Source organism: Dermacentor andersoni, chromosome 10 (genome assembly GCF_023375885.2).
Source record: "Dermacentor andersoni chromosome 10, qqDerAnde1_hic_scaffold, whole genome shotgun sequence".
NCBI lineage: Eukaryota > Metazoa > Arthropoda > Arachnida > Ixodida > Ixodidae > Dermacentor > Dermacentor andersoni.
Genome location: NC_092823.1, coordinates 91,145,811 through 91,170,849, shown reverse-complemented (window position 1 = coordinate 91,170,849; position 25,039 = coordinate 91,145,811). Strand labels below are relative to the sequence as shown.

General features: G+C 45.6%; 1 protein-coding gene across 2 annotated transcripts in view; it reads left to right on the top strand.

Moving 5' to 3' along the window:
- Positions 1–9,257: 9,257 nt before the first annotated feature.
- The window catches only part of LOC129380718 (uncharacterized), a 31,957-nt gene continuing 16,175 nt past the window's right edge, over positions 9,258–25,039 (top strand). For both annotated transcript variants that reach the window (XM_072284947.1, XM_072284948.1), the window contains exons 1-3: positions 9,258–9,432; positions 20,198–20,334; positions 23,932–23,994. In XM_072284947.1, coding sequence (XP_072141048.1) covers positions 9,360–9,432; positions 20,198–20,334; positions 23,932–23,994 — 273 coding nt within the window. In that variant the 5' untranslated portion in view covers positions 9,258–9,359. The remainder of the gene's footprint in view (positions 9,433–20,197; positions 20,335–23,931; positions 23,995–25,039) is intronic.

Sequence of the window (25,039 nt, the reverse complement as noted above, 5' to 3'; positions counted from 1 at the left end):
GGTGCGGCTTTCGTTTTCTCACGTACTCTTGACAACCAACGTTCATTTTCACCTTTGATATTTTCTTCCACCAGTATTTTAACCATAGACTTTCTCTCGCGATATATTCCCATCTACTGGTCACTTCTCCTTCGGAAACTGCGTTATTTTTTTGCCTGTCTGTACTCTGGGTATGCATTCTCTAGTTCGCCAATCACTTCTCGTATTTCCCTGTTCCACCAGCTTTTCGGTTTCTTCTTTGGTTTCCAACAAACATATTGTTTCTGTTCCCGTATTTCTTTTATTATTACACTTAGATTCTCACTATATTCCCACATTTTACTTGGCCATTTGTCAATTTCTTCCAGGACCCTTGTGACTACATTTGTTATTTTTTCAGCGTTGTTAGATATGGGGCTGTTTCCTGAGCCCCCTTCGAGTTCCCCAAGCCACATCGAATCGCACCACAGCTAATTGAGAAGCGCCGAGGCGCGCACGGGCAAACAAGTTGAGGGCTCCCACTTCGTACGCCGCCGGTTGGGCTATTCAATGCTTGACTCTGCTAAAAAGCGAAGGGATAGCCCGGCATTGCTGCAAGTAAATTGGGTCTCGAAGCAAGACGGCTGTAATGCGCCGTGACAACCTTCTGGCTGTAATGCACCGTGACAACAAGACGGCTGTAATGCACCGTGACAACAAGACGGCTGTGATGTACCGGGAAGGCCTGGCAGCGTCTCACCGGCCGCCTTTGAAGAGAGCATTGCACCACAGCAAGGCAAGACCGCGGGGAGCCGCCGGGTGTGACCCCACCGACACGGGTGCCTACCATTGGCCGAAGGTGGCGTCATCTGAGCGGGCTCTCCCATTGGCCGAACATGACGCGCCTTCCAGAGATCGAAGGGCTTAAAAGACGCAGACGGAGGATTCCAGAGCATTCCCGGATTCACCTCTCTCGAACTTCTTGCCGCGGGCCGCAGCGTCCGAGTTGCTGCCGGCCCGTCATGACTGTACGACTGTTCATTGACGTCTCACTGTAAATAATGTAAAATAAACCTCCCAAGTGTTTTTCATACCGAAGTGCGTTCTCAACCCCTACAACTGGTTGGCAGCAGTGAGATCGCCTCCGAATGCAACAGCTGGTGGCAGCGCTACGGATCAACCTTCGTCGAGAGAGATCCTATCGAACCGGGAAGAGCAAAGACGAGAGAGCCTTCGTCGAAAGAGGTCCGAAGAAACTGGGAGTAGCGAAGAAGAGCGAGCCTTCGACCCAGGGAGTCCGGAGGAACCGGGCACAGCGGACAAATGAACCGGGTGGCAGTGTGCTGCAACCGTAAGTGAGCGCGTGGTTTTTTTCCTTTTGATTCGCCAGACTCAAATGTTGTGTGTTCATTTTGATAGTTTTGGGAATCGGGAATTTGATGCATTGTGTGTTTGCACAAATTAATTAAGGAAAACAGTTCTAAGCACCAGTCGGGGCAGCTGCCATGGATCTTAGAAGGTTGACGAGGTTAGACTTGCTGTTGGTGTGCGACGATTTGGGAGTTGAGGCGGACGAACGGATGAGAACGCCAGCTATCATAAAGGCGATTAACGATAGTGGCAATGATGACAAAAGCATTGAGCTTGCTTGGGAGGTGATACAGGAACCACGGGAGCGTGAGCGTCGTGAACGTGAGCGCGAGCGTCGTGAACGTAATAGTGAGCGTAAGCGTGAAGAACGCGAGAATAAACGGAAGCGTGAGCTTCAGGAACTTACTCTTAAGTGTGAGCGTCACGAACAAGAGAATGAACGCGAGCGTGAGTATCAGGAACGTAAGCGGGAGCGTGAGCAAAAGTATGAGAGAGAGAAGGCAGCACTGATCAAAGAGATACAGTATTGTGATCAGTTAATGGCACAGAGACAACGGCTGTCTGAGAATTCTGTAAGTAGTACAGAGCGAAAGAATGAGGCAGCATCGAGCGTATTTTCGCCAAAAGCCGACGAGAAGAGTAGTGCCTGTGAGATTGGCTGCAGATTCATAAGTGAAGGGAAAAGGCTAGCGGCTAACGATGCCTTAGTGGCAACAGAGGCCGTTAAAGGCCGCAAGGAGAGCGACGAGGTGCTGTGCCAACAGATGACTGTAGAGACAGCTAGGCCAGCTGCGAACAAATTGGCACAGTTACCGCGCGTGTGCGTCGCTTATAATGTTAGCGAGGTTGCTAGCGAAGAAAAGGGTACTGTTGACCCGATAGACATGAGCACCCATGTCGAGACAGGTCTGCGTGCCGAAGTGATGTGCGAACTGGACGATGAAGTTGAGAGTAGTTCTCGGGATGGCGAGCTCCGTAGTTCACGAGAGAACAACTGCATTGTTCAGGGATCGGTGCGGCTCTCCGCCAGTCTAGATAGCCTAGATAGGGATGATTCAGTTATTAATCATTCGGACTGTGCGAGTGAGACAGCGATCAAGACCGACGGGCTGTGTGTCGATGCACTGCGTGAGCTGGGCAATGCAGTAGAGGGCAGTTCGCAAGAGTGCGAGCTGCATAACTCGAGTAAAGCCTGCTGCATTGTGCCAGAGTCGGTTGAGCTGTCCGCCAGTCGAGGCAGAGAGAGAGTTGATTTAAATGAGAATCAATCAGACTGTACGGGTAAGAGACCGATCTGGGCCGATGAGATGTGTAGCGGCCAGCACGAGGCGCCTGAAGGCGACATGAAAGCGAGTGCAAAGAGAAAGCGCCGTAAAAAGAAGCGCGGTAAAGACCGGAAGACGGTAACTAATGTAGCGCCGCCAAAGATGGCGAGAAACCCAAAAGGGCAGGGCGCGAGCAAAAAGGTGCAGTCGTCACGGACGATGTTGACGCATCCAAAACGTTCGAGCCACTGGTCAAAGGGGGAACGCGAAGCATGTTCTGCACGGACGCGGACAAAGGGCACGGGGCTGTTAAACTCCTCGTCGTTCCGTAGTTCTTTTCAAAGCTCAGCGTTCAGTACGAAGAAGCGCAAGGTGGCAGGACGAGACTAGGTGGGGAGTAGCGACGCGGTCAATCGAGTTTGTGAGGAAAGCGGGGCGCCAGGACGCAAATTGGCAGGAGACCGTAACGTCTTGTGGGAGCTGATAGTGAGTCAGCCCTTTTGTTGTTCTTCGGCAGCCAGAGTAGCTTTCAAACCGCGACCACCTAGGGTACGGCTCAAAGTATGAGTCAGACATAAGCGTTTGGAAAGGAAGGCCAAGAGCGCTTCCGTAGAAATGAAGTGTTGTGTTTTTTATTTTGAGCATCGGAAAGTTTTCGCGAATTGAGACTAGGATTTCTTTCAACGTGTAAGGTTTGAGCTTTGTTTGTGTTTTCGTTTGAGAAGCTCCGAGATTTGAAAGATGAGGTTTGTGTAAACATGCAGTCTCGCGAGTGTTAGTTAATGAGTAAATAGGCTTTCTTTTTTCTGTGTGAGTTACCTGAGGGTCAAGGTTATCGGTGAGAGGCCTATCATAACGCGCGTGTGTTTTAGTTAACCTTCTTTATTTTATAAGCGTTTTTTTATTTTCTAAGGTTAACCGCGTGGGTTTTCAGTGAGTGCATGATTTGCACCGAGAAGCGTTCTTAGTTCCTTTGGCGCGTGTCCTGTGTGGACGGAAGGAAGCAGATTTATGACTGGGTTGCTCGTGTGTTGAGGGCAGCCGTATTCTGACTTCTCTAAAAAGTATGCGTGGAACGAGTTATTAAAAGACGCATTATTTTAAGGGTTCTGCGGAGTGTGTAAGGCCCGCAAGTTCATTTGTTCGTTTAAGTCACGTGTCCTGTATGGACTAGCGAAAGATACGTTGAGTAGGCGTAATAAAAAGTTTGCCTACAACGCAAGTACGCGTTCTGTTTAGTGACCACAAGGCTAGTGCGCTTGTGATTACGCACTTGTGAGGTTGACCAGATTGTTCTGTGGCACCAATACGTGCGATAAGTACGCCACTGCGATAGATTGGAAACATGCTGTTCGTGTAGTTAGGCAACTTAAGTTATGTTCGGCTGTTTTCATTTGTTGTTTGCAACGTCAAAGACCCTTTGTTTTGCAACAACAATAGTACTCTGGTCTTGTCGGCATTCGATGAGAAATGGATAGCTGTTTGGAAGGGCGGTTGGAACTGCTTTGTCAAAATTGGGGAAATAAAATATCAGTGTTGATTTTGACTCAGTAATAGCCTGGCGAGTCAGGAGTGAAGAGCCTGCGCTTACGCGTGGTGCAGCGCTGTGTTGTTTTGTTTGTTTGACGTATGTTCTCCAGGGCCCAGGATCCCGAAGTTTGTCAAATGAGGCTCGACACCAATACCCTGCAGGTTCTTTAAGCGTTCTTCATGGCCAGCGAATTGAGTTCACCGGCCATTCAGAACTTCCGGGGCGAGGACGAGCTGTTAGATATGGGGCTGTTTCCTGAGCCCCCTTCGAGTTCCCCAGACCACATCGAATCGCACCACAGCTAATTGAGAAGCGCAGAGGAGCGCATGGGCAAACAAGTTGAGGGCCCCCACTTCGTACGCCGCCGGTTGGGCTATTCAATGCTAGACTCTGCTAAAAAGCGAAGGGATAGCCCGGCATTGTTGCAAGTAAATTGGGTGCCGAAGCAAGACGGCTGTAATGCGCCGTGGCAACCTTCTGGCTGTAATGCACCGTGACAACAAGACGGCTGTGATGTACCGGGAAGGCCTGGCAGCGTCTCACCGGCCGCCTTTGAAGAGAGCATTGCACCACAGCAAGGCAAGACCGCGGGGAGCCGCCGGGTGTGACACCACCGACACGGGTGCCTACCATTGGCCGAAGGTGGCGTCATCTGAGCGGGCTCTCCCATTCGCCGAACATGACGCGCCTTCCAGAGATCGAAGGGCTTAAAAGACGCAGACGGAGGATTCCAGAGCATTCCCGGATTCACCTCTCTCGAACTTCTTGCCGCGGGCCGCAGCGTCCGAGTTGCTGCCGGCCTGTCATGACTGTACTACTGTTCATTGACGTCTCACTGTAAATAATGTAAAATAAACCTCCCAAGGTTTTTCATCGCGAAGTCCGTCCTCAACTCCTACAACAGGCGCTAGCGGTGGCATCGCCACCAACCCCTACAGCGTTCAAATTTGGACTGACCACCTTGCACTCCTTGTTCTTTCCCAAGTACATATCCCATCATCAATATGATGCTTTTATGGTGACTCCCCATGCTGCTACACCCTTCCTTGTCAATGACCATCTTTCGTTCTGTCCTTGCCAATGACCATCAATTCGTTCTGTCATCTGGGAGAAATCAATGGTTGATTGCTGATTTCCCGCTTCTCGCGTAATCTGCCCTTCACATTTAGGCCCTGTATTCCACACAACGAGGTTATGTTGCTATCTAAGATCCAGCATTGACTTCCCGTTGCTGTCGGTATAGTCATCTAGATCGTGTAGGTGGCCATAATAGGATAATTTCGGCAACATTCCCGAAACTCAGCACTTACGCATTCCACTCTTGATTCTTCTCTGTGCAATTATTTCTGGTTCAAAAATACGTAACGACCAGCCGTTTCTTTTTTCACTCATTGTCCCTGATAACCAGAGATGCTCTTGAAGTTTTGAACTTACTCTATTCCGTTTGGCTCCATGATGGATGAGCCGTCCGACTCCCCCTCCAGTTCTTTCCGGCTTAGTTCTGTTGCGCTCTTTCCTAACATAATTAATATACTCTAACATAGTCTCTAACTTGCGTTTCTCTAACCGCATACACCCCTATTTGTTCTCTATTTACCTGCTCCTCAATCCCTGCCCACCTTTCCTTTCTTCCGCCACCCTGCATATTGATATAGCTTATTGCATAGCGAGCTCACTTTCTTGTTTTCCTCCTTTTGTGTTATGGACGGCATTGGTATTCTGAGGTTCCTTTAGGGCACCTTCTTCATACTATCTTCTGTGAACTCCTGAGCACCCGTGGGCTTCCTAAAAAGCATCTGCGTGACCAGCAAATCGCCAGCCCATTTCTCCTACAAGCCTGCAATTGAAGTGGATCCCGTCTCGTTCAAAACCATCACACCTCACTTCCCAGTTCACTTCGACAACCTCTAAACCGTTCTCTCGGCTCGTTTTCGGCCCCTTCGGCTCTTTGTACGTGATTGTCACAAAGAGGCAGCTCCGGCACCATGCACACCACGACCTGCACCTTAAGGGAGAGCTCACGCAAGTCGTCTACGCACTTTGCCAAACGCTGGGCTAGTCCGGTCCCTTTCCTGTTTAGGACGACATTTAGCCCACCTGCGACTATGACAAAGTTGCGCTCGTGGGCATTTTTCGCGAGCTTTGCTTTTGCTCCCTCCATGACAGAACCCCGTGTCTGCCCTGGAAATGTCCCTACCGCCACTATTTTATCGCCTTTCACCCTCTCCACAATTGCTTCTAAACACCTAGCCAGGTTTGAGTCGCCGGTGATAATCGCCATTTCACTCTCTCCTACTTCCTGCTTCCCTTTGTCCTTTTCCGCGTGATTCGGACTTTAACGGGGGTATTGACCCCTGCGCTCGTGCTTTTCTTATGTAGCAGCATCAAGGTAAGTGCTGCTCTTTACCTCTACCCCCTGCCCACGTTCTCCGCATTCCTCGTACTTTGCTGACATTCCCTTTCATGACCCGTCGGGGAGCTGCTTTCCATTCTCACGAACATTCTCATTCCCAATGGTGGCTCTGTTCAGCTTTTCAACGGCTGCTTGAAGACTTTTTTCCAGTACCTTCCGTGCATCACGCTGCATATTTAGCTCGTTTTTGTGCTGTCAGACCTAGTTGACAAGCTATTTCTAAAAAGCATCCATTTTCTGCAACTTAGCATTGACATCACAGTGTCAGCCGATTGACTCGACTCCCTCTCCATTCTCATCCGTTCCCTTGTCTGCCTTGAGGGACTCCCCGCACATGGCACACTTTCCCGGCTTTCTTGCCCGGTATTGCACAAATTTTTCTAATGCGAATACTACAATACTATAATATTGCAGAACACGTGCCTTCTAGCATTCGCCGATACGCACAGAATCGAAATCCTTAAACTGCCGCCATGTAATTCTCACCAAACTTTTAAAAGCAATCAATGCCTCACAGACTTATGTATGTCCCGTTTTTGTACGTGTTCGACAACGTCCACGCTTTCACTTTCCTACTAAAGCATTATTGCCGATACCAAAGAACACATAGAAAAACCAGCATGGCTATTAGTCTTGCCCCTTCCAAGCTACTATTTAATGGCTGCAAAGGCTTGACGTCCCACCTTCTTGGACGTGTTGAAGCATTCGGGACAAAAGGACGCTCTTACTATGCTGCAAAACCAAATATACACGAAACACACCCACGCACACGAAGAAAGAGAGAGAAAAAAGAAAACTACCCAATTATTATCAAAGGTATAAAATGTGCTAATCAGCAAAACTGAAACAAGCTCAAAGCATGCACAAAAAACTTACGGTTTCGTCGCCGCCACGGAGCCCTCAAAAACACGTGCATTTACCACAAAGTAACTAACGTCATCTAGGAGAAAGTGTAGCTAACGTTAAGCGAAGGGGGAAGGAAAAACGATACAAACATTCGCGGAAGTCGAAGTTAGGCTGAGGAGCGCCTGGTCGTTCTCCCCTGGCAGGTTTTGTTTGCGGGCTTTACTGTTTCCAATTCATACGTACTGCTATAACATCGTATTCGCACGCCGTACGCTTTGTTTGCGAGTGAAAGCGTGTTACGGTGAACCGAGGACGGCAACTCAATCTTGCGTGCGTGGAAGCGCGCCGTATTCTGACGTACTCCTCTTTCCTGGTGCGCGAAATGACGCATCACTGTAACTTTTTAATTATAGGACGATGTGTTTAGATTTATGGTTCGCCTCTATGAATAATTTGTTATCTAGAATTGTGTTATCTGTAACAAGTGAATTCTAAAAATTCAGCAACACCTAAAAATGATCAACGTGTTTACTTTAACTAGCATGCATATGACCCCAGATAGGTGTTTTCCTTATATGTGAAATAAGAAGAAGCTTAATACGTCACACTGAAAAAGCATAGGTATTTGTTACATGGTTCTAACTTTTAAACAAAGACAATTTTGCTGTGCTCTGCAGTTTCTATGCAGCCTCATTTGGTTCGCACTGCTGAAAGGCAGGCGAACTCGCACATAGTTCAAATGGTGCAAACGCTCCATATGGGTGAAGATTCTTTAATGGAAATTATAGCGACCGCGAAAGCGCTTCGCGCTGACCACAGCGCCTAAAAGAAACATGATTGGCAAGCTCAAACTTAAAGGCCTGCAAAAAAAAAACCTCAAGGACTCCTCATTTGATGTATCATATAAGGTCTTATGCAGGAGGTTTTACAATGAACTACACCTATCTTGAGAAATGTGGCACATGCTAGAGATCGCTCGTATGTTGACAGTTGACAAGCATTTTGGGAGCACAAACTCACCAACTGACCTTGCGCGCATAGTGCGTGCAACCTCCCCTCACCTTTTTCTTCTTTTTTTATACGGCTGCAAGACTTCTGGAATTATCTGTTCTACAAGCCAGAAAAGCCAGTGAGGTTATATTATCTCCATGCTCAGATATTTTCACTAATATAGAATGTAGGTGTCTTCCTCCGTCTTTTCAGCCTCCTATAAAAAAGGCTACGCAGACGCGAATTAGTTTAAAACTTGTGACATACGACTTTGCATACAGTAGGTATTAGAATTCAAGGAAACATGCAAGGGTGTTTGAAAGTAAGAGCTTATCCGCACTTTTTTGACCGAATCAAGAGTCCTTTTTTAATGTATGCTATGGTGTGCACTTTAAAAAGCAGTACGATAATTGCGTTTCACTTTCAGCTTGAGCTGAAACTTGTCACCTTGCAGTTTCTGTTCATTGTGAAACAGGTGTTCCTGTAGCAATGGTGGTGTGGAGAACACTGCGGTTCATTCCGGTGGTGTGGGCCACCAGACAGTTAGTTGTGTACAATTTTTCTTAAACGTCATAGAGGTTTAGGGCGACGACAACTATTAATAACATGCCTGATGCAGTTCACATTCGAGATAATGTTCTCAACTTGGGAGCTGCAAACAAGACATAGATGGAGAGTAAACCCGCTTACTTAAAACAGAGGTCACTGTAACTTTTTTTGTCACTTTGCGTAGCATAAAATTAATTCCTATTTTCTTCTTTGACATTAGTGTCAAAAAGAGTTCATTGACTTGTAAAATATCGACGACCTTACGTGTTGAGAACTTCACATAACGTATTTCTTGTCCTTTTACTAAGTTTTCCCCCCTTTTTCTCCTAGTGTCTGACATTTAAGAAATAGAACGTGGTGACACTTGACATTGCCGTCCTGAGATGATTAAAATTTTGTGCTCGTTCACTTCGGCCACTTCAGTATCAACTCCACGATGCGTCGTGTGGTCTTGCTCCTTCTTTGCTTAGGTATGCTGCAGAAAACTGCAGGAGACATAAAGGAGGAAGGTAAGCCTGCGCGTCTCTGTAATACTTTAGTGCTTACTAAAAAAACTAGATCCGTTCATGCCTGCGCATTATTATAAAGAACGAGGTCATTGTTCTCTTTAAAATACACGTATTACGTGCTTATTCGGCAGTATGTTCCTGGAAGCAATTCCTATAGATGTAGCGAGAAAGCATGAAGCTCGTCCGTGTATGTAAACAGGGAAGCACTGATTTTAAGTGAAATACGGGGTACATGTTCAATTATAGGAATTACATGTAAAATGACTCTGTTTTCTTGTATTCAGCTCGTCTTCTCGCTTTTGAAAATTTAATTGCCTCAGAGCGGCAATATTGGCTAACTGCGCTATAAAAATTGATATCGTTTAGTGTACATGGTTCTGCAAGTTGCAAAATATGATGCGGTAATTATATGTTATCTCTGGTAGTTATGGTTGCGGAATAACCTGGATGGTACGTGTTACCCGATACAATTGCAATGGCGATTTGCCAAATTTAATGCCACTTGCTGCTTTTCGGCTAATAACGCAGCTCCCGCTGTTGAATACCGTAATCATAGTGATTATGATAGTGTGATTTGATGGGGTAGTTATTACCTGTTTGTGCGGCCATGGCGACGCGTAAAGGAATATACACGAAGGAACGTGCTGTATTATTGCTACAGAAAGTACACAATTTAGATGTGGTGAAGAACACAAAAAACGAAGTGCACAAGTATTAAAAGTCAAGCTCTAATAGGAAAAACACATCACTTTGAACAGTATGATTTACTTTTTTGTTTTCTCGATTGCCATAGCGAATAAAGCGATTAATTTTTTTATTGGTTTCCCATTTTTCACAGTTTTAGGCTAACACAGTATCGAACGTTCTCTTTTCTCAGAGCCTGGAAAGTAGAATGCACTAAGCGTTGAATTTCAGTTACCTGAATGCATCGGCTTTGCCACCTGATAGAATGGGCAGCATTGACGGCTGACATTGTGCTAAGTGGTTTGATCGATAGGCGTCAACTCTGCCACATTGCGTCTATGTGCGGCGCGATGGCAGGCAATAAAGCAGGTGGCTGTCGGCCTCATCAGCACAATTGTATTGTCACTTGGCGTCTCTGAAGGAAGTGAAAGAAATTGTACAAACCATTTAAAGTTACAGCAACGCGCGTGACCATTTCTATGGCAGTAGAAGACTGTACACACAAAAAAATTATAGCTAAAGCAAACCAAAGTTTCCGCAGCACAAACGTAGTGCTTGTTTCAATGGCAGCAGTACAGGAAAGACAAGGGCGCAAGAAACCTGAGGCTGACGCCATGTATGCGCTTGGTGTGTCACCATCAACACGTCACCTTCTTCTGCGTACTGAGGGTAGGAAGCAGACACAAATGTTACGTGGATAAGTGAAGCCATAGGAAAAAGTGCTCAACTACTTACAACAAAATTTAAATAAAGTCAGCACGTCAAAAAAGCAACATTACTCATTGCTAGGTTTGCGCGCAGTAAAGACCGACATACTAGTTCAAAGAAACTTATTGAATATAATAGATACCGCGTTCTAAATTCCCGCAGGGGCGTCTGCGTCACTAGGCGTTTGGTGTGTTGCGACACCACGTACTCGAGCACACAAGGGTTGGACCCTCCCGCGTGTAGCCGTGCGCGGCTTAGCCGTGTCTGGGGAAAAGGGGGATAATGGGGGTTGAGCCGATGCTGGGTGTTTAGACCTTTAAGGCATCCCGGCGGAGGCAACACACCTGTTCGGCCTCGGCTTCACATAGACGGCACCTTCAGACTGACCCACCTGGAGGAAATCGGCAGTCGCCTTTTCCTGTCCTCCTCTCCAATCTTCGTCTTTCTCTCCCACTTTTCCATCTTTCCTGTCTTCACTTCTTATTACTTCCGTATTTCCTGGCGGCAAGGGTTAACCGCGTGTTATATATCCTGCCTTGGGTATATATATATATTAGGTTATAGCGGCGATGTATGGCTGGCGTCTGCAGGTATTCTTCCAACCTTGTAGCATCCCCTTGTTGGGCTCGGTGGTGGGTGGCCACCATCGCCGCTGAATTTTCCTGCTCTATATGGCAAATAACTTTCCTCCGCTACCTGATCGCTCCCTGAAGAGGGGGCGCACCGATGAAACATTCACTTTTTTCATGCAGCCAAAACAATCTTTTCCAGAGTACCACGTTGTACATAGTCAGCACGATAAGAAAACAGTCAGAATGATCTCACCATTTGTTGTAGCGAAATCTCTCACTGAAGCAATTGGCCCAGGCTATAAAGTAACGAAGATGGGAAGTGGTGATCTTCTCGAACTTCGCGACAAAGCGCAATATGACAAACTCCCGAAACTTGTAGCATTTGGGAAATTCCAGTCTCAGTGGGCCCACACAGATCCATGAACACTGTGCGCGGGGTCGTCTCAGAAGATGACCTTGTCGAACTGAGTGAAAGCGAACTACTAGAAGGATGGCAAGACCAGAATGTAGTAAAAGTGCAAAGAATAACATTAAGGCGAGATGACAAACAAATACCAACCAAACACATAATCATTACTTTCGGATCCAGCAACCTGCCTGAAACAATAGAAACCGGCTACTGCAAGCTTCGTGTTAGACCGGACATCCCAAATCCGCGCCGATGCTTTAAGTGTCAGCGTTTTGGGCATGGGTCGCAAACCTGCAGAGGACGTGCTACTTGTGCTAAGTGTAGTTCTTCTGAACACGCTTCTGACATCTGCACTTCACCAAACCACTGTGCCAACTGTGAAGGAGAGCACCCCGCCTACTCGCGATCGTGCCCCTCGTGGAAAGAGGAGAAACAAATCATAGAACTGAAAGTAAAACTCAACCTATCATTTCCAGAGGGACGTAAGCGTTTCTCACTCCAAAATTAGTCCAGTCCTTCCTACACCGATGTGGCGCGCCGGGGGGCAGCGCTACATCTTCAGGCGGCCGCGCAAGTCACACGGAGTGTGACGGCGGTTACGCCATCAGCCCCCCTGGCGGGAGGAGCCACGGCTCTTCCGCCCCCTACAACGAACGGCCAGCAGACCTGTGAGCCTGCCGGTCCCAGGGCCACGGCTCGTGCAGACAGGCCCGAAAAACCCCCGGGCGTGCCTGCTGAGCGGGCGTCATCCACCGCCTCTGACGAGGCGATGGATACAACAAAAACTTCTCCGGTGTCTCAGACGCCGAAGGAACAGCGCTGCTCTCTGGAGCGCGCCAAGAAATAAGAAATACCCCGCATCAAGGGGCCTGGAAAGGTCCCTTGAGCCAACCTAATTCATATCTCTTGACGCACAGCACATAAACACAAACAATATGGATACACAAATATAACACTGGAACGTGAGAGGTCTGATCCACAACCTCGATGATATCAAACAACTCTTACACAAATACAATCCAAAGGTGCTGTGTGTTCAGGAGACACATCTTAAATCTACGGAAGCAAACTTTCTTAGGCAATACGCTATTTTCCGGAAGGATCGAGATGATGCTGTTGCATCGTCCGGCGGCGTAGCAATAATACAATAATACAGAGGCGTTGCTTGTCGGCAGCTGCAACTCCGAACTCCCCTTGAGGCAGTTGCTATCCAAGCAGTACTATTCAATAAACTAGTTGCTATCACGTGCATATACATCCCCCCAAGTTATCAACTCTCTAGCGCAACATTTCAAAGCTTTATTGATGAGCTGCGTCACCCTTACATAGTCGTCGGTAATCTAAACGCGAATAGCACACTGTGGGGTGATTCACGCTGTGATGCGAAAGGACGGCTTATAGAAAACATCCTATTGACTTCAAGTTCCTGCTTGCTTAATAACAAAAAGCCAACATTTTACAGCTCTACACATAAAACATTTTCTTCGATAGACCTAAGCATAGCGTCTGGTACAATTGTGCCATATCTCCAGTGGGATGTCATTAATAACCCTTATAGCAGTGATCCCTTCCCCATCGTCCTAAACCTTAAAAAACAAAGTGAGTGTCCTGCACATGTTCGTCGATGGAAAGTTGATTCAGCCGACTGGACGAAGTTTCGCGAACTAACGCAGCTGCCCTGGAAGATATCTGTGAACTTAGCCTAGACAACACAGTAGCATACACAACAGCGTTCGTTATTGATGATGCATCAGTATGTATCCCCCAAAGAAAAGGGTCGCCCTCGAAACGACGTATTCCATGGTGGAATGAGGAGTGTAGGGAAGCCAGGAAAAAGCAAAACAAGGCTTGGAATCTCCTCCGTAACTCACCAACCACAGATAATCTAATTAATTTCAAGGCGATCAAGTCGCAAGGGAGAAGAACGCGCCGCCGCGCTAAACTGGAAAGTTGGAAAACTACATAAGCAGCATCAATTCATATACAGACGAACGAAAAGCCTGGAACAGGGTTGACAAAATAAAAGGCCGCGAAACTCATCCCTTACCTTTATTAAATACACAAGGAGACACCCTGGAGGATCAGGCAGATTGTCTAGGAGCACATTTCGAGCACATTTCCAGTACATCTCATTACACAGATACATTCCTAAAATACCAGCGACTAGCAGAACAGATGAATTTGGATCGGAAAAGCACATCCAACGAAGTATACAATCGTGCATTTGGAATGGCTGAGTTCCAGGCTTCACTGAACTGTTGCTACAAGTCCGCTCCAGGAAGTGACAGGATAATGTGTGAGATGATCAGACACTTACACCCCGAAACCCAAAAAACACTGTCACTCTTTACTTCCATGTTCTCTGCAGGCTACATTCCTTGTTTGGAAAGAAGCAATCGTAATCCCTATTCTCAAAGAGGGCAAGGACCTTTCGTCACCCAACAATTATAGGCCCATAGCTCTGAAAAGTTGTACATGCAAATTATTTGAGAAAATGATTAACCGTCGCCTCATCCATTTTCTTGAAAGCAGCAAGATACTCGATGCCTTACAGGGCGGTTTTAGAGAGGGTAGATCCACAACAGATCACCTTGTCCGCATCGAGACAAATATCCGCGATGCCTTTGTCCACAAACAGTTTTTCCTCTCCGTATATTTAGATATGGAGAAGGCATACGACATTACCTGGCGCTTTGGAATCCTCCGCGATCTGTCTGAAATGGGAGTTCGAGGCAACTTGCTATACACCATTCAGAGTTACCTCTCCAATCGCACGTTCCGTGTTAGAGTTGGTAACGTGCTGTCTCGTCCATTTACGCAGGAGGCTGGTGTTCCACAAGGAGGTGTGCTCAGCTGCACTCTTTTTATTGTCAAAATGAACTCGATCCAGACTGCCATACCATGTGGTATGTTTTATTCTGTATACGTAGATGACATCCAGATAGGTTTTAAATCATGTAATCTAAGTATCTGTGAGCGACATGTACAGCTTTGCATAAATAAATGGTCTAAGTGGGCGGACAAAAATGGTTTTAGGCTAAATCGGAGAAAAAGTACGTGCGTCCTGTTTACTAATAAAAGAGGGATAATGGCGGAAACCGTAATCAATCTCAATGGAGAACGGTTATCTGTGAGCCATGAACACAAATTCTTAGGGATCCTAGACAGTAAGCTAACTTTTGTGCCACACCTGAAGTATCTTAAGGCAAAGTGCCTCAAGACTATGAATCTACTGAAGCTGTTGTCACGCACATCTTGGGGAAGCGACAGGAGATGCCTAATAAAGTTCTACAAAAGTCTAATATCAACACGCCTTGACTATGGGGCCGTAGTCTATATTTCTGCTGGACCTCGTACTCTAAAAGTGCTGGATCCTGTCCACCGCTTAGGCATCCGCCTTGCAACAGGCTCCTTTAGAACTAGTCCTGTGTAAAGCCTTTACGTCGAATCTAATGAATGGTCCCTGTACTACCAAAGCACATATTTGTGTCTTTCGTATGCCTTGAAGGTAAAATCAGCTGTGGATCATCCATGTCATTCAATTATTCACGACTCCTCCACGGCCAGGCTATTCCGTAACCGCCCAGGTGTCCGGCCTCCTCTGTCCCTCCGGTTGGAAGCACTCTCAGAAAAAACAGGGGTCTCTCTATTAGAGAATGTCTTTATGGCCCCCTCTCGGCTTCCACCGCCTTGGGAGTGGCAAACTATCCAATGTGACATCTCTTTCTTAGAATTATCGAAACAAGCACCTGAGGCTCACATACAGTCACATTTTATTGAACTTAAAGAGAAGTATTCCTGTGACGAATATTACACAGATCCTTCGAAGTCTCCTGCTGGTGTTGCTTACGCAGCTCTCGGACCCTCATTTTCAACATCAGGGCCACTAAACCCACACACCAGTATCTTTGCGGCAGAAGCATACGGTATACTTTCGGCTATTAAACACATAAGGCGCAGAAATGTCGCTAAGGCTGTTGTCTTTACAGACTCACTAAGTGTCGTGAGAGCCATGATTAGCTTGCGAAAGCATAAGAATCCCGTTTTGAATGAGCTGTATAGTTTGTTGTGCTCCGCATATATCGGCAACCAAGCGATTATCCTATGCTGTGTACCTGGCCATAAAGGTATAAAAGGCAACGTAGCTGCTGACGAAAACGCTACGTCAGTGAGTTTTACCGACACAGATGGAAATATCCCCATTCCTGCCACAGACCTAAACCCCTTTCTGCGCCGTAAATTGAGGAAACATTGACAAGCAGAGTGGGATACACAAACATTGAATAAGGTAAATATTATAAAACCAAGATTGCGGAATTGGATAAGTGACAAAAGAGCACGGTACAAGGAAGAACTTCTTTGCCGATTAAGAATAGGACACACTTACAGTACTCACTCCTACCTCTTGACTGGCGGGGATCCTCCTACTCGTAGTAGGTGCGGCGATGGCCTGACAGTCATCCATGTTTTTATCCAGGGCCCTGCAATAGAAACGGAGAGGAAAAAGTATTTCCCTTCTGCATATCGCGAAAATATACCTCTCCATCCTGCTTTTTTTCTTAGTGACGAACCGTTTTTCAAACTGCAAATAGTCTTAGATTTTTTAGACGAAACCGACACCCTGAAAATCATTTGGCCAGGTAATTTTTAGCACGTGACTAACAGCCCTGTATTCAAGGGCTCTCTTAAAACTCTGGTGTGAGTGTTTTATTGCACAATGTTTCAACGACAGCCCATTGCCATAGCCCACATCACTGCCTAGTCACCGTCATTATTGTAGCAACTATATATTCTACGCCATTTACAGCTACATATTTTAGGCCCTTTTACAGCCATGTGACATCTACCATAAGGAATTCATTGTGCACGCCATCCATAATACATCGTCAACATTACCACTTGTCATGGCGCTCTTTGGCCAAACCTGGCCCTTGCGCCATAAGACACCACACATCATCATCATCATCATCACCGCGTTCTAAATTGAAACGTAGGTCCCACTGATCTACCTATGTCATTGCGACCAATAAATAAACTAAGCCTGCAGCAGCTCACGTGCCACCAAGCTGTAACATATTCTGAGCACCCTAATTCACTTTTTCTTGCCCGTGGAAGTAACAGACAAAATTCAGTTTTTTTTTTCAGTTGACGAGCAATGGTCAGTTTACTTCCCATTGTTATGAAGTAAGCAAGAGTAATTCCTAATTACTATAAGTACGTCGTACAAAAAGAAATTTTAGTAATCGTAATCAGTAAAATAAATGAAACACTCTTGTTACTCCAATCAGTAGATAATGATACAAAACAATCACTGCAAGAAGAAATACCCGGCATAAAAAAAAATATGTTAAAAATGAGCAATACAGTGCAAATATGTTTTAAATTGTGAGAACAGTCTTTGTATGTTTTTCGACATTGCTGTTACCCGCCGTGGTTGCTCAGTGGCTATGGTGTTGGGCTGCCGAGCACGAGGTCGCGGGATCGAATCCCGGCCATGGCGGCCGCATTTCGATGGAGGCGAAATGCGAAAACACCCGTGTACTTAGATTTAGGTGCACGTTAAAGATCCCCAGGTGGTCGAAATTTCCGGAGTCCTCCACTACGGCGTGCCTCATAATCAGAAAGTGGTTTTGGCACGTAAAACCCCATAATAAAAAAAAAAACATTGCTGTTGCTTCCATATCATGCCTATGGCTGGCATTAGGTGTTATTTATACTGTGTTGTATAACATCTGTTCATGGTAATTGTCCTGTGCGAATAAAAATGCCAAATGTCAAACTGTCGCGTCAAATATTTAGCAGGCTTTCTATTCCTATCAATAATGAGATACGCGAAAGTCTTGAAATGTGATTTCCAATTTCCATTTTACACTTCGATATTAAGCGGTACTTAAGCTCATGCGCTGTCATTAAATCTCCTAATGTAAAAAGGTGCCTGTCTTCTCGACGAATTTCCCTAAAGCATGCTGTTTCATGTGGTGGCCTCAGTGTTTGATGCTTTCGAGGCTGTTGTAGGCATTGAACGACACAAGAACAATACTTTGTACTTAGCTTCCACAATGACAAGGTCACGCTCGCCATCGTGAAAGCACAACCAGGAATTCTACGCTTTCCAACGCAAACTGGGTACGCGGTGGCTCCGACTGGAGAGGCGGGTGCTTATCGACGTTCAAATTTGTTTGCCAAGAGTTTAATAGGCACTGGCGTAGCGCGCGGAAACTTGACGGGCCTCGTGTGCGACCGACGAATGCGCTCAGAACGGCACTCCGATGACGTCAGCTCGGAGGTTCGTTTTCGTTGTCTGCTTCGCTCCGGCTGGAAAAGCTGCAGTTACGCCATCTCACGCTTAAAGAACGAGCCGGTCGGGCTGCTTGATGTCGGGTTTCTTAAAAAAAAGTTTGGTTGAAGTATTCCTTCCATTTATGTTTTTTTCATTTTTACAGACTAACCGTTCAAAAGGACTGCACTGGTGCAATCCATAAATTTGTTTTGCCTTTTTCTCAGAGTTACTACGAGAGCTACTGAATAATTTGTAACAGGCAAAAGTCACTCAATGAGCTGTCTTTTGTGTCCTCTGGTTTAACAATGACAGTGATTCGCTTGCTGTTTGTCCATTTTCTGGCATTAAAACTTACCGAAAACTCTAGCACCATCCGTCATACAGTCGTCATGTATTCATTGTCGCACCATCATTGTGGTGCCACCATTGTGATGCCATTATCGTCACTGCAGCGTTGTCATCCAACTCTCGCCACGCGATTGTCGTCACAGTCGTTGTCATCCCATTGTCCTACTACTGTTGTCATTCAATCGTCGTTAATGCCTCGTCGAGAAGCATCCGTTTTCATACCGTCGTCGTCACATTGTCGTCATGCCACCATCGTCACACTGTCATTGTCATACCGTCATCATCACTTTGGAAACATTGTTCCACTGTCGTCACTCGTCCTTATCTTGCCGCCTATGTCGTTTTCCTAGACGTAATTCTTTGTTACTCACTCTATCGTAATCAGGCTGTCATCATTCAATCGTGATTTTGCCGTACTTGTGCAGCCATTATCATCATAGCGCCGTTTTCAACAGCCGTTCCTATGCATCCTTTCTAATACAGTATTTGCCTTTCCAGTTCCGTCATCCTTTTGTCGTAGTGCCGTCGGGATCACGCCTTTGTGCGCACGCCATTGCCATAATACTATCGAAGTCATCCGTCGGCCTTCAGGCCATCGACGTCACGCTGTCGTCGTTATACCATCGTCATGGGCGACTTAGGCAAGCGAGTGTCAAAGCAAAATGGGACGATACTAAAGTATGTCGCATGTAGCCGAAGCAACGGAAGCCTCCAAATGACCCCTGCAGGTGTCACCTAAACGTGACTTCAGAAATACAATGTCTCTAGATCACTCAAATGCCAATCATATTACCACCGAAAGTCATCGCTGATGTGTTCTACCGTTATCTTGATTCATTATTTTCTTTATATAGCTTGGAAACATACCTCCGACCGTGCGAAATCCGGAATCCTATCTCGATGATCTTGAGCCACACTTCCCTTCTCCATGGATGCTTTTCAGCCAGTTTCACGGCGGAGTTTTGCAGATTCCGACAAAATGGCCACGCATGGGTCCGTTCGCGGGGCGTTGTTGGAAATTCCGAGCCGACGCAAGACACCTGCACTTTTAGAAGAAACAATAATTTCGCTTGTGCAGTATTACAAACATCCGCGGATACAGCTTTAACACAACCCTGGTAATCTGGAAACCACGTGAGCGAATTCTTCCTTCCGAGCAGAAGGGAACTATATTAAAATAAGACAAAAGTCTTAAAATATGAAGCTTAATATTTTGTGGCCGGAACCAGTGGGTTTTCCACTCGCCATTGCAACGCCAGTACGACAAAATTAGCGGCTTTCACCATTTTAATAAATATTAGCACTTAGCAATTGAAAAATAGTATCAGTTCCTTCTTACGCTTGGAAGCCTTATATTGAGTGCGGCGGTTCAGCTCTTTTGGAAGCGATAGTTAATGGCCAAGAAAACAGTGCAACAAAGGGTGGAATAATGTTGGCATACAAGTTTTCTTGCAAATCCTACTTCAGCCGCATATTTGTTGTTACGTAAGGCATGCAGCTTACCATGAATTTATTAGCAATCCCAAATGCAAGTAAATGGTAGTTCATTAATGGAGAGTAGTTTTCTGCAGAGTAACTTAGTGGACTTTTAGCCATAAGAACGCCGCTTCCTCATTCAACTCATATCCAGGGCTTTCAGTGTTTCAATGCCCTGCAGTCCAATATTCACGAATTAACAAGTGTTTGTGTGGTACTGGGAACAATATTAACATAGGTTGGGCTGGCAAACAAACAGAACATTTTTGTATTCTCTAAAACCTACAGAACACTTTGGGAACGCCATGCAGCTCGTTGTGCACGTCATGTATGATTCTGATCTTGGCAGACAACACAGCTTTGTGACAGATAAAATGACAAAGGAAGAAAACATATCAGCCTACTTCCATGATTTATTTCAAAAGGTAAGCATGTGCTAAAGCCCTTTTGCTAATACTACTTAAGATGTGTGAGTTATTTCTTGTCTCCTCCCTTTAAAATACACAATCTACATTTGTTTTCCGTTTCGGTACACAGACACATTACACAGAAAAATGCTTTGATACATGTGTTAGAATACATGAACACTCCCGGATTTAGTTCTAGTAGACATGCAGAAATATCACAGAATGTGAATGAGGAAATGGTGCTGCAGTAGCTCAACAGGCAAGAGCATCCCACGTGTACTATACCGACGTGGGTTCGTATCCCACCTGCGCCAGTTGTTTCTTCATTCATTTTCCTTTCGATTTATTTATCACTTCTGCAATTCAATTAAGAGCAACAAATGAGTTTCCGCGCGCCCTTCTTTGTGTGATTGTGTCTTGGTACATTCCGACGAAGAAATATCGCACGACTGCCTTTGTTCTCATTGTATATATATATGCGAACTCTAAAATGCGCTTACCGCTTGGTAATTTAACATTATTCGTGCCTGGCACACAGTCCCTCGCTTTTGTTTCTGGACGGGTCTGTACCGTTGGGTGCGTCGGTATCTTACTGCTTAGGTTTTGAGCAAACGCTGCCAATCTCCAACCATGTCTCCAGCTCAGTTTCTACAAACAATCGAAGTACCAAGCGAAGGATTATTTGGCATGGCACCTCAGCCTACTTGGCCCTTTTTCATGCTTGGTACCGGTAGTCGCTCGATCACCGGTGGGGTAGTGCCCGATAAAGACCGGAAGATGCGACTAGAGAGGATGAAGATGACGTTCTGCCCTTAATATTGGGCGTTTCCAGGACCACAGTTTGAGGCATTTTTCTGAAACACATTGTTTGTTAGCTCCCTCTGTGTTCGTGAATATTAGGGCCCGTAAGTTCCGCCCTCTCAACAACACGCACGTGATATTAAATATATATATATATATATATATATATATATATATATATATATATATATATATATATATATATACGTTGAGGACTATTTGAAAACAGTGTAAAATTATAGCATTCCCACAATAATCTCACACCCACATGCCGTGTTTCACATACAGGAAATATAAAACATTTCTGTTTTCTGCAAGTTTGCATTTTCATAAATTTTCATGCGATATTTCAATGTTTGCTGTATATTTTTGGATGAGAAAGTGGAAAGCAAATGTCACAATCATGAGCATCATCGGTAATTGGGCTGCAAGGGATCTGTAGATTCAAGAAGGGAACGGGAAAGACGAGGTTCCAGAAGCTGCAAAATCATATTACTCCCATGCTGTAGTTTTCAAATTCAGTTCTGTTTTAAATCTGAGTATACTGAAAGCCGCCTGCCTTTTGGCCGATCCCCCATAGTGGATATGCGCCAGTGCTTGGAAGACAAATACAAAATCTCAACGGGTAGGGTTATTATAGTTTATAGTTCAAGTCGAAATGACGTCGTCGTTTCACTGTGGTGGCAAGTAGCTGATGACATGATGGCGCAACTGAAAGACGCCATGGTGAGCACGTTAAAGGAAGCTTTATAGGCGTACGATCGGATTTAGCTGGCGCCGTTGAAACGCACGCCTCCCCATGTGACGAATAGACATAGGCAGTCTGCTGCCACCGCATCATGCGTTCTTGGAGCTCTGAGTAAGAAAGGTGCACTACGTGATGGAAGTTCGACCTACTGCGACGTGCAGAAGAGTCTACCGGCAAAGCAGAGAGGAATGGGTGAAAGTTGGGGTCTCAACGAGTGTTTTCCATTGGAAGATTCCACCGTGCATTGCATTGCCGACAAATAGCATACCAAAAGTAAAGTGAACGCCGCCTCGAAAGGACAGAGCAATAGATAGCGGACTATAGATGTCGATGGTCACTATGTGCACTTCTTGTCGAAGCTGGCAACACTTCAGGCTGCCTCTAAGCATGTGACCGGAGGAGCCCACTGGTCTCGCCAGTGACACCGACAGTGACATTAAGGGTGGTTCTTTGTATGGCTGATTTCGAGGTAATAACATTTTCATTCACCCTCGCATTGAAAAAAATGTTCAAAATCACACCTAATTCAAAATATTCGTCATCAAATTCCAACGCTGAGTCAAAGCAATACCAAGAACAATCAAAAAGGAAACACATAAAACGGCTTGGCCTCTATCATCACACAAGAGAACGTCCGACGACATAAAGCGTGAGAAAATTGGGTAATGGAGCCAGGACACGGGGAGGGAGTAGCTGATAAGAAACGTTTTACCAAGAAAACATCTGCCACGACGTGACGTATCCTTATTTACGGCCGCCTGCAATGATTCAAATTCGTCAAACACTTTGTCAGGTGGAAGTTCCGTCTGAGGTAGCAGCGGGGCACGCCCAGTTCGGGTTTCACCCGGATTGAGTGTTGAAATTGAATCATGGATACCACAAATCTGGTGTAAGTGTAAACGATTTTTTCGAAATGTTGGGGTAATAAAATTGAAATCCTCCAAATTATCCATATAAATAACAGCTCGCAAGGCGCTAATAAATAGTTCATAAACAGAACTTTCCTATTTAGTCTTCAGAGGTGCACAGGATTGGCCGCAAAATATTTACTCCTCGCCTAGCATCTCCTTCGCGAAAGTACCCACTTCTACGCTTATTCCCTGTTTATAAAGATTGTAAAGAGCAAACAAACACCTTGTTCATCACTATATTGGCAGCGCTTAGACGTATAGACAGGTTCCCCATCATCCAATTTAAAGATGATATAAAGGGTAGAGAAGTGGCGGCAAATAAAGACAAAGCAATCTTTTAACAAACATAGCAATGAATAGCCTGAATTAAACGGAAATGTTACGGAAAACGAACACTGCAATATACGTCTACTTTGTCTAGCCAGTTTATTTCACGATTCGTCACGTTCACGCGAACGTGGATGCAAATGATTAGTGCATTCAGCACGGGCATTGCATTATTCCACGCATGAAGTTGGCGACGCTTTACAGAACTGCGTGGTACAGTTTCTTTAAGAGGTTTCTTGCAAAATTGTCAACGTTCATTTTATGCAGGCTTTCATCTTTGAAACAGCATGCTTCTCTAACCGTTTTATTTTATTTACTGCCCATGTTTTATTAGTTTTTTTTTCGGTGGACGAATTCGCTAATATTAAAATTTTTTCAAGATGCCTTAGCCTAAACACACTTTATTGTCTAATATTTCTTGATGTCCACTTCCTAAATTGCGTGTGAAGACTTGTAATGTCGTTTTTCAGAAATTTCCAGCTCCCCAAATGCGCAGCTCATCTTTCAAACCTTTCATACCCCTAGAGGATTCGTTGTGGAAACAAACGTGGACACTGATGGTGTTTTGAACAATATATCATACAATCGGCTACGCTTGAACGATGAGGATTGTCGGCGGCATACGTTTTCCCTGATCCATAAAAATAGCAGAGGTTCAAACCCAACAAGTACATATGTTTATAGCGTCTCTTTACTTTTATGAGCAGCACGCAAAGCTACACGTGCTGACCCTCTGTCAAAATTTCACATAAAACGTTTTTTTTTGCTTTCTATACATGACCGCATGAAAAGTATCGCATTGGCAATGTAATCTTTGTTATCTTGCAGGTGGAAGGTGCTTTCCTTAATCTTTCAGTAAATATAAGCCTCACGATTGCAAGCGTATTTCAGGTAAGCAAAAAATTACCGACGATTACGTTACTTCCTAATGCGAAATTTGAGCGCAGCAAATAAGCTGTTTCACCTTTTCGATAGATTGAGGCAAAGAAATCGAGCAACACATGTATGCGCTATCACAGAATTTTTTTTTTATTTTTCACACGTATTCCTTTAACAAAGACTCCACTAACAGTTCTTGACAGTCATGAAGGAAGCTTTGTGGTCGGAGAAATAGACTGATATATGTTCGACTTGGTACACCAATGCTTGATTCTCAAAGACGAGATCTATACAAGTGCCTCGCGAGGTTGTCACAGCCGTGGGACGCGTTACGAGCGAGAGGAACGGGATGTTCTCCCGCATAAGTGTTAGGAAATTGCTGTTTGTCTTTATGTCAACATTAAAGTCCCCCACTACTAACATCGGTGTGGATCGATGGACGGTTAATGCGAGTTGCAGGAAGTGCACGACGTCTTTCGTGAGTGCGGTAGGGGCGAAGTAGGCAGCTACTACCAGCAAGCCGTTGGGCAACTTTGCGGCGCACAGTTCGCCAACTTCATGTGACGTGCCAAACATTTCGACTGGTATTGCAGAGAGACCTGTGCGCAAGTAGATAGCGACTCCCGCCGCTCTGTTGTGGTCTCTGCGAGCACCACAGCAGTATAGGAAATCTATGATTTCGAGAGGCTCTTCGGGATCCATCCAGGTTTCAGCAAAGCAAAGTACAGAGGAATGGCGCAGAATGTGATCGTGGTGTACGTCCTTGGCATGTGCGGCAAGGGAGCGTACGTTAAGAGCGGAGATCAACAAGTAGTGCGGCTGTTCAGTCATGGCGAGGCACTTGGCGGTGATGGTGTCAAGTTTGTGGGACTGCAACCGACGAAATTCATCGGCTAGCTTTCTGTCCGGATTGGCTTTTCCGTGGTAGAATGTGAAGTCGAAGAAAGGAATTAAGTTCGAGCCGGCGCTTTGACAACCGGAGACTCGCAGGAAGAGGGGGGAGGGGGGCGGCGTGTACACCCAGCGGCAAACGATGGGGGCAGAAGCGCGCGCAGCA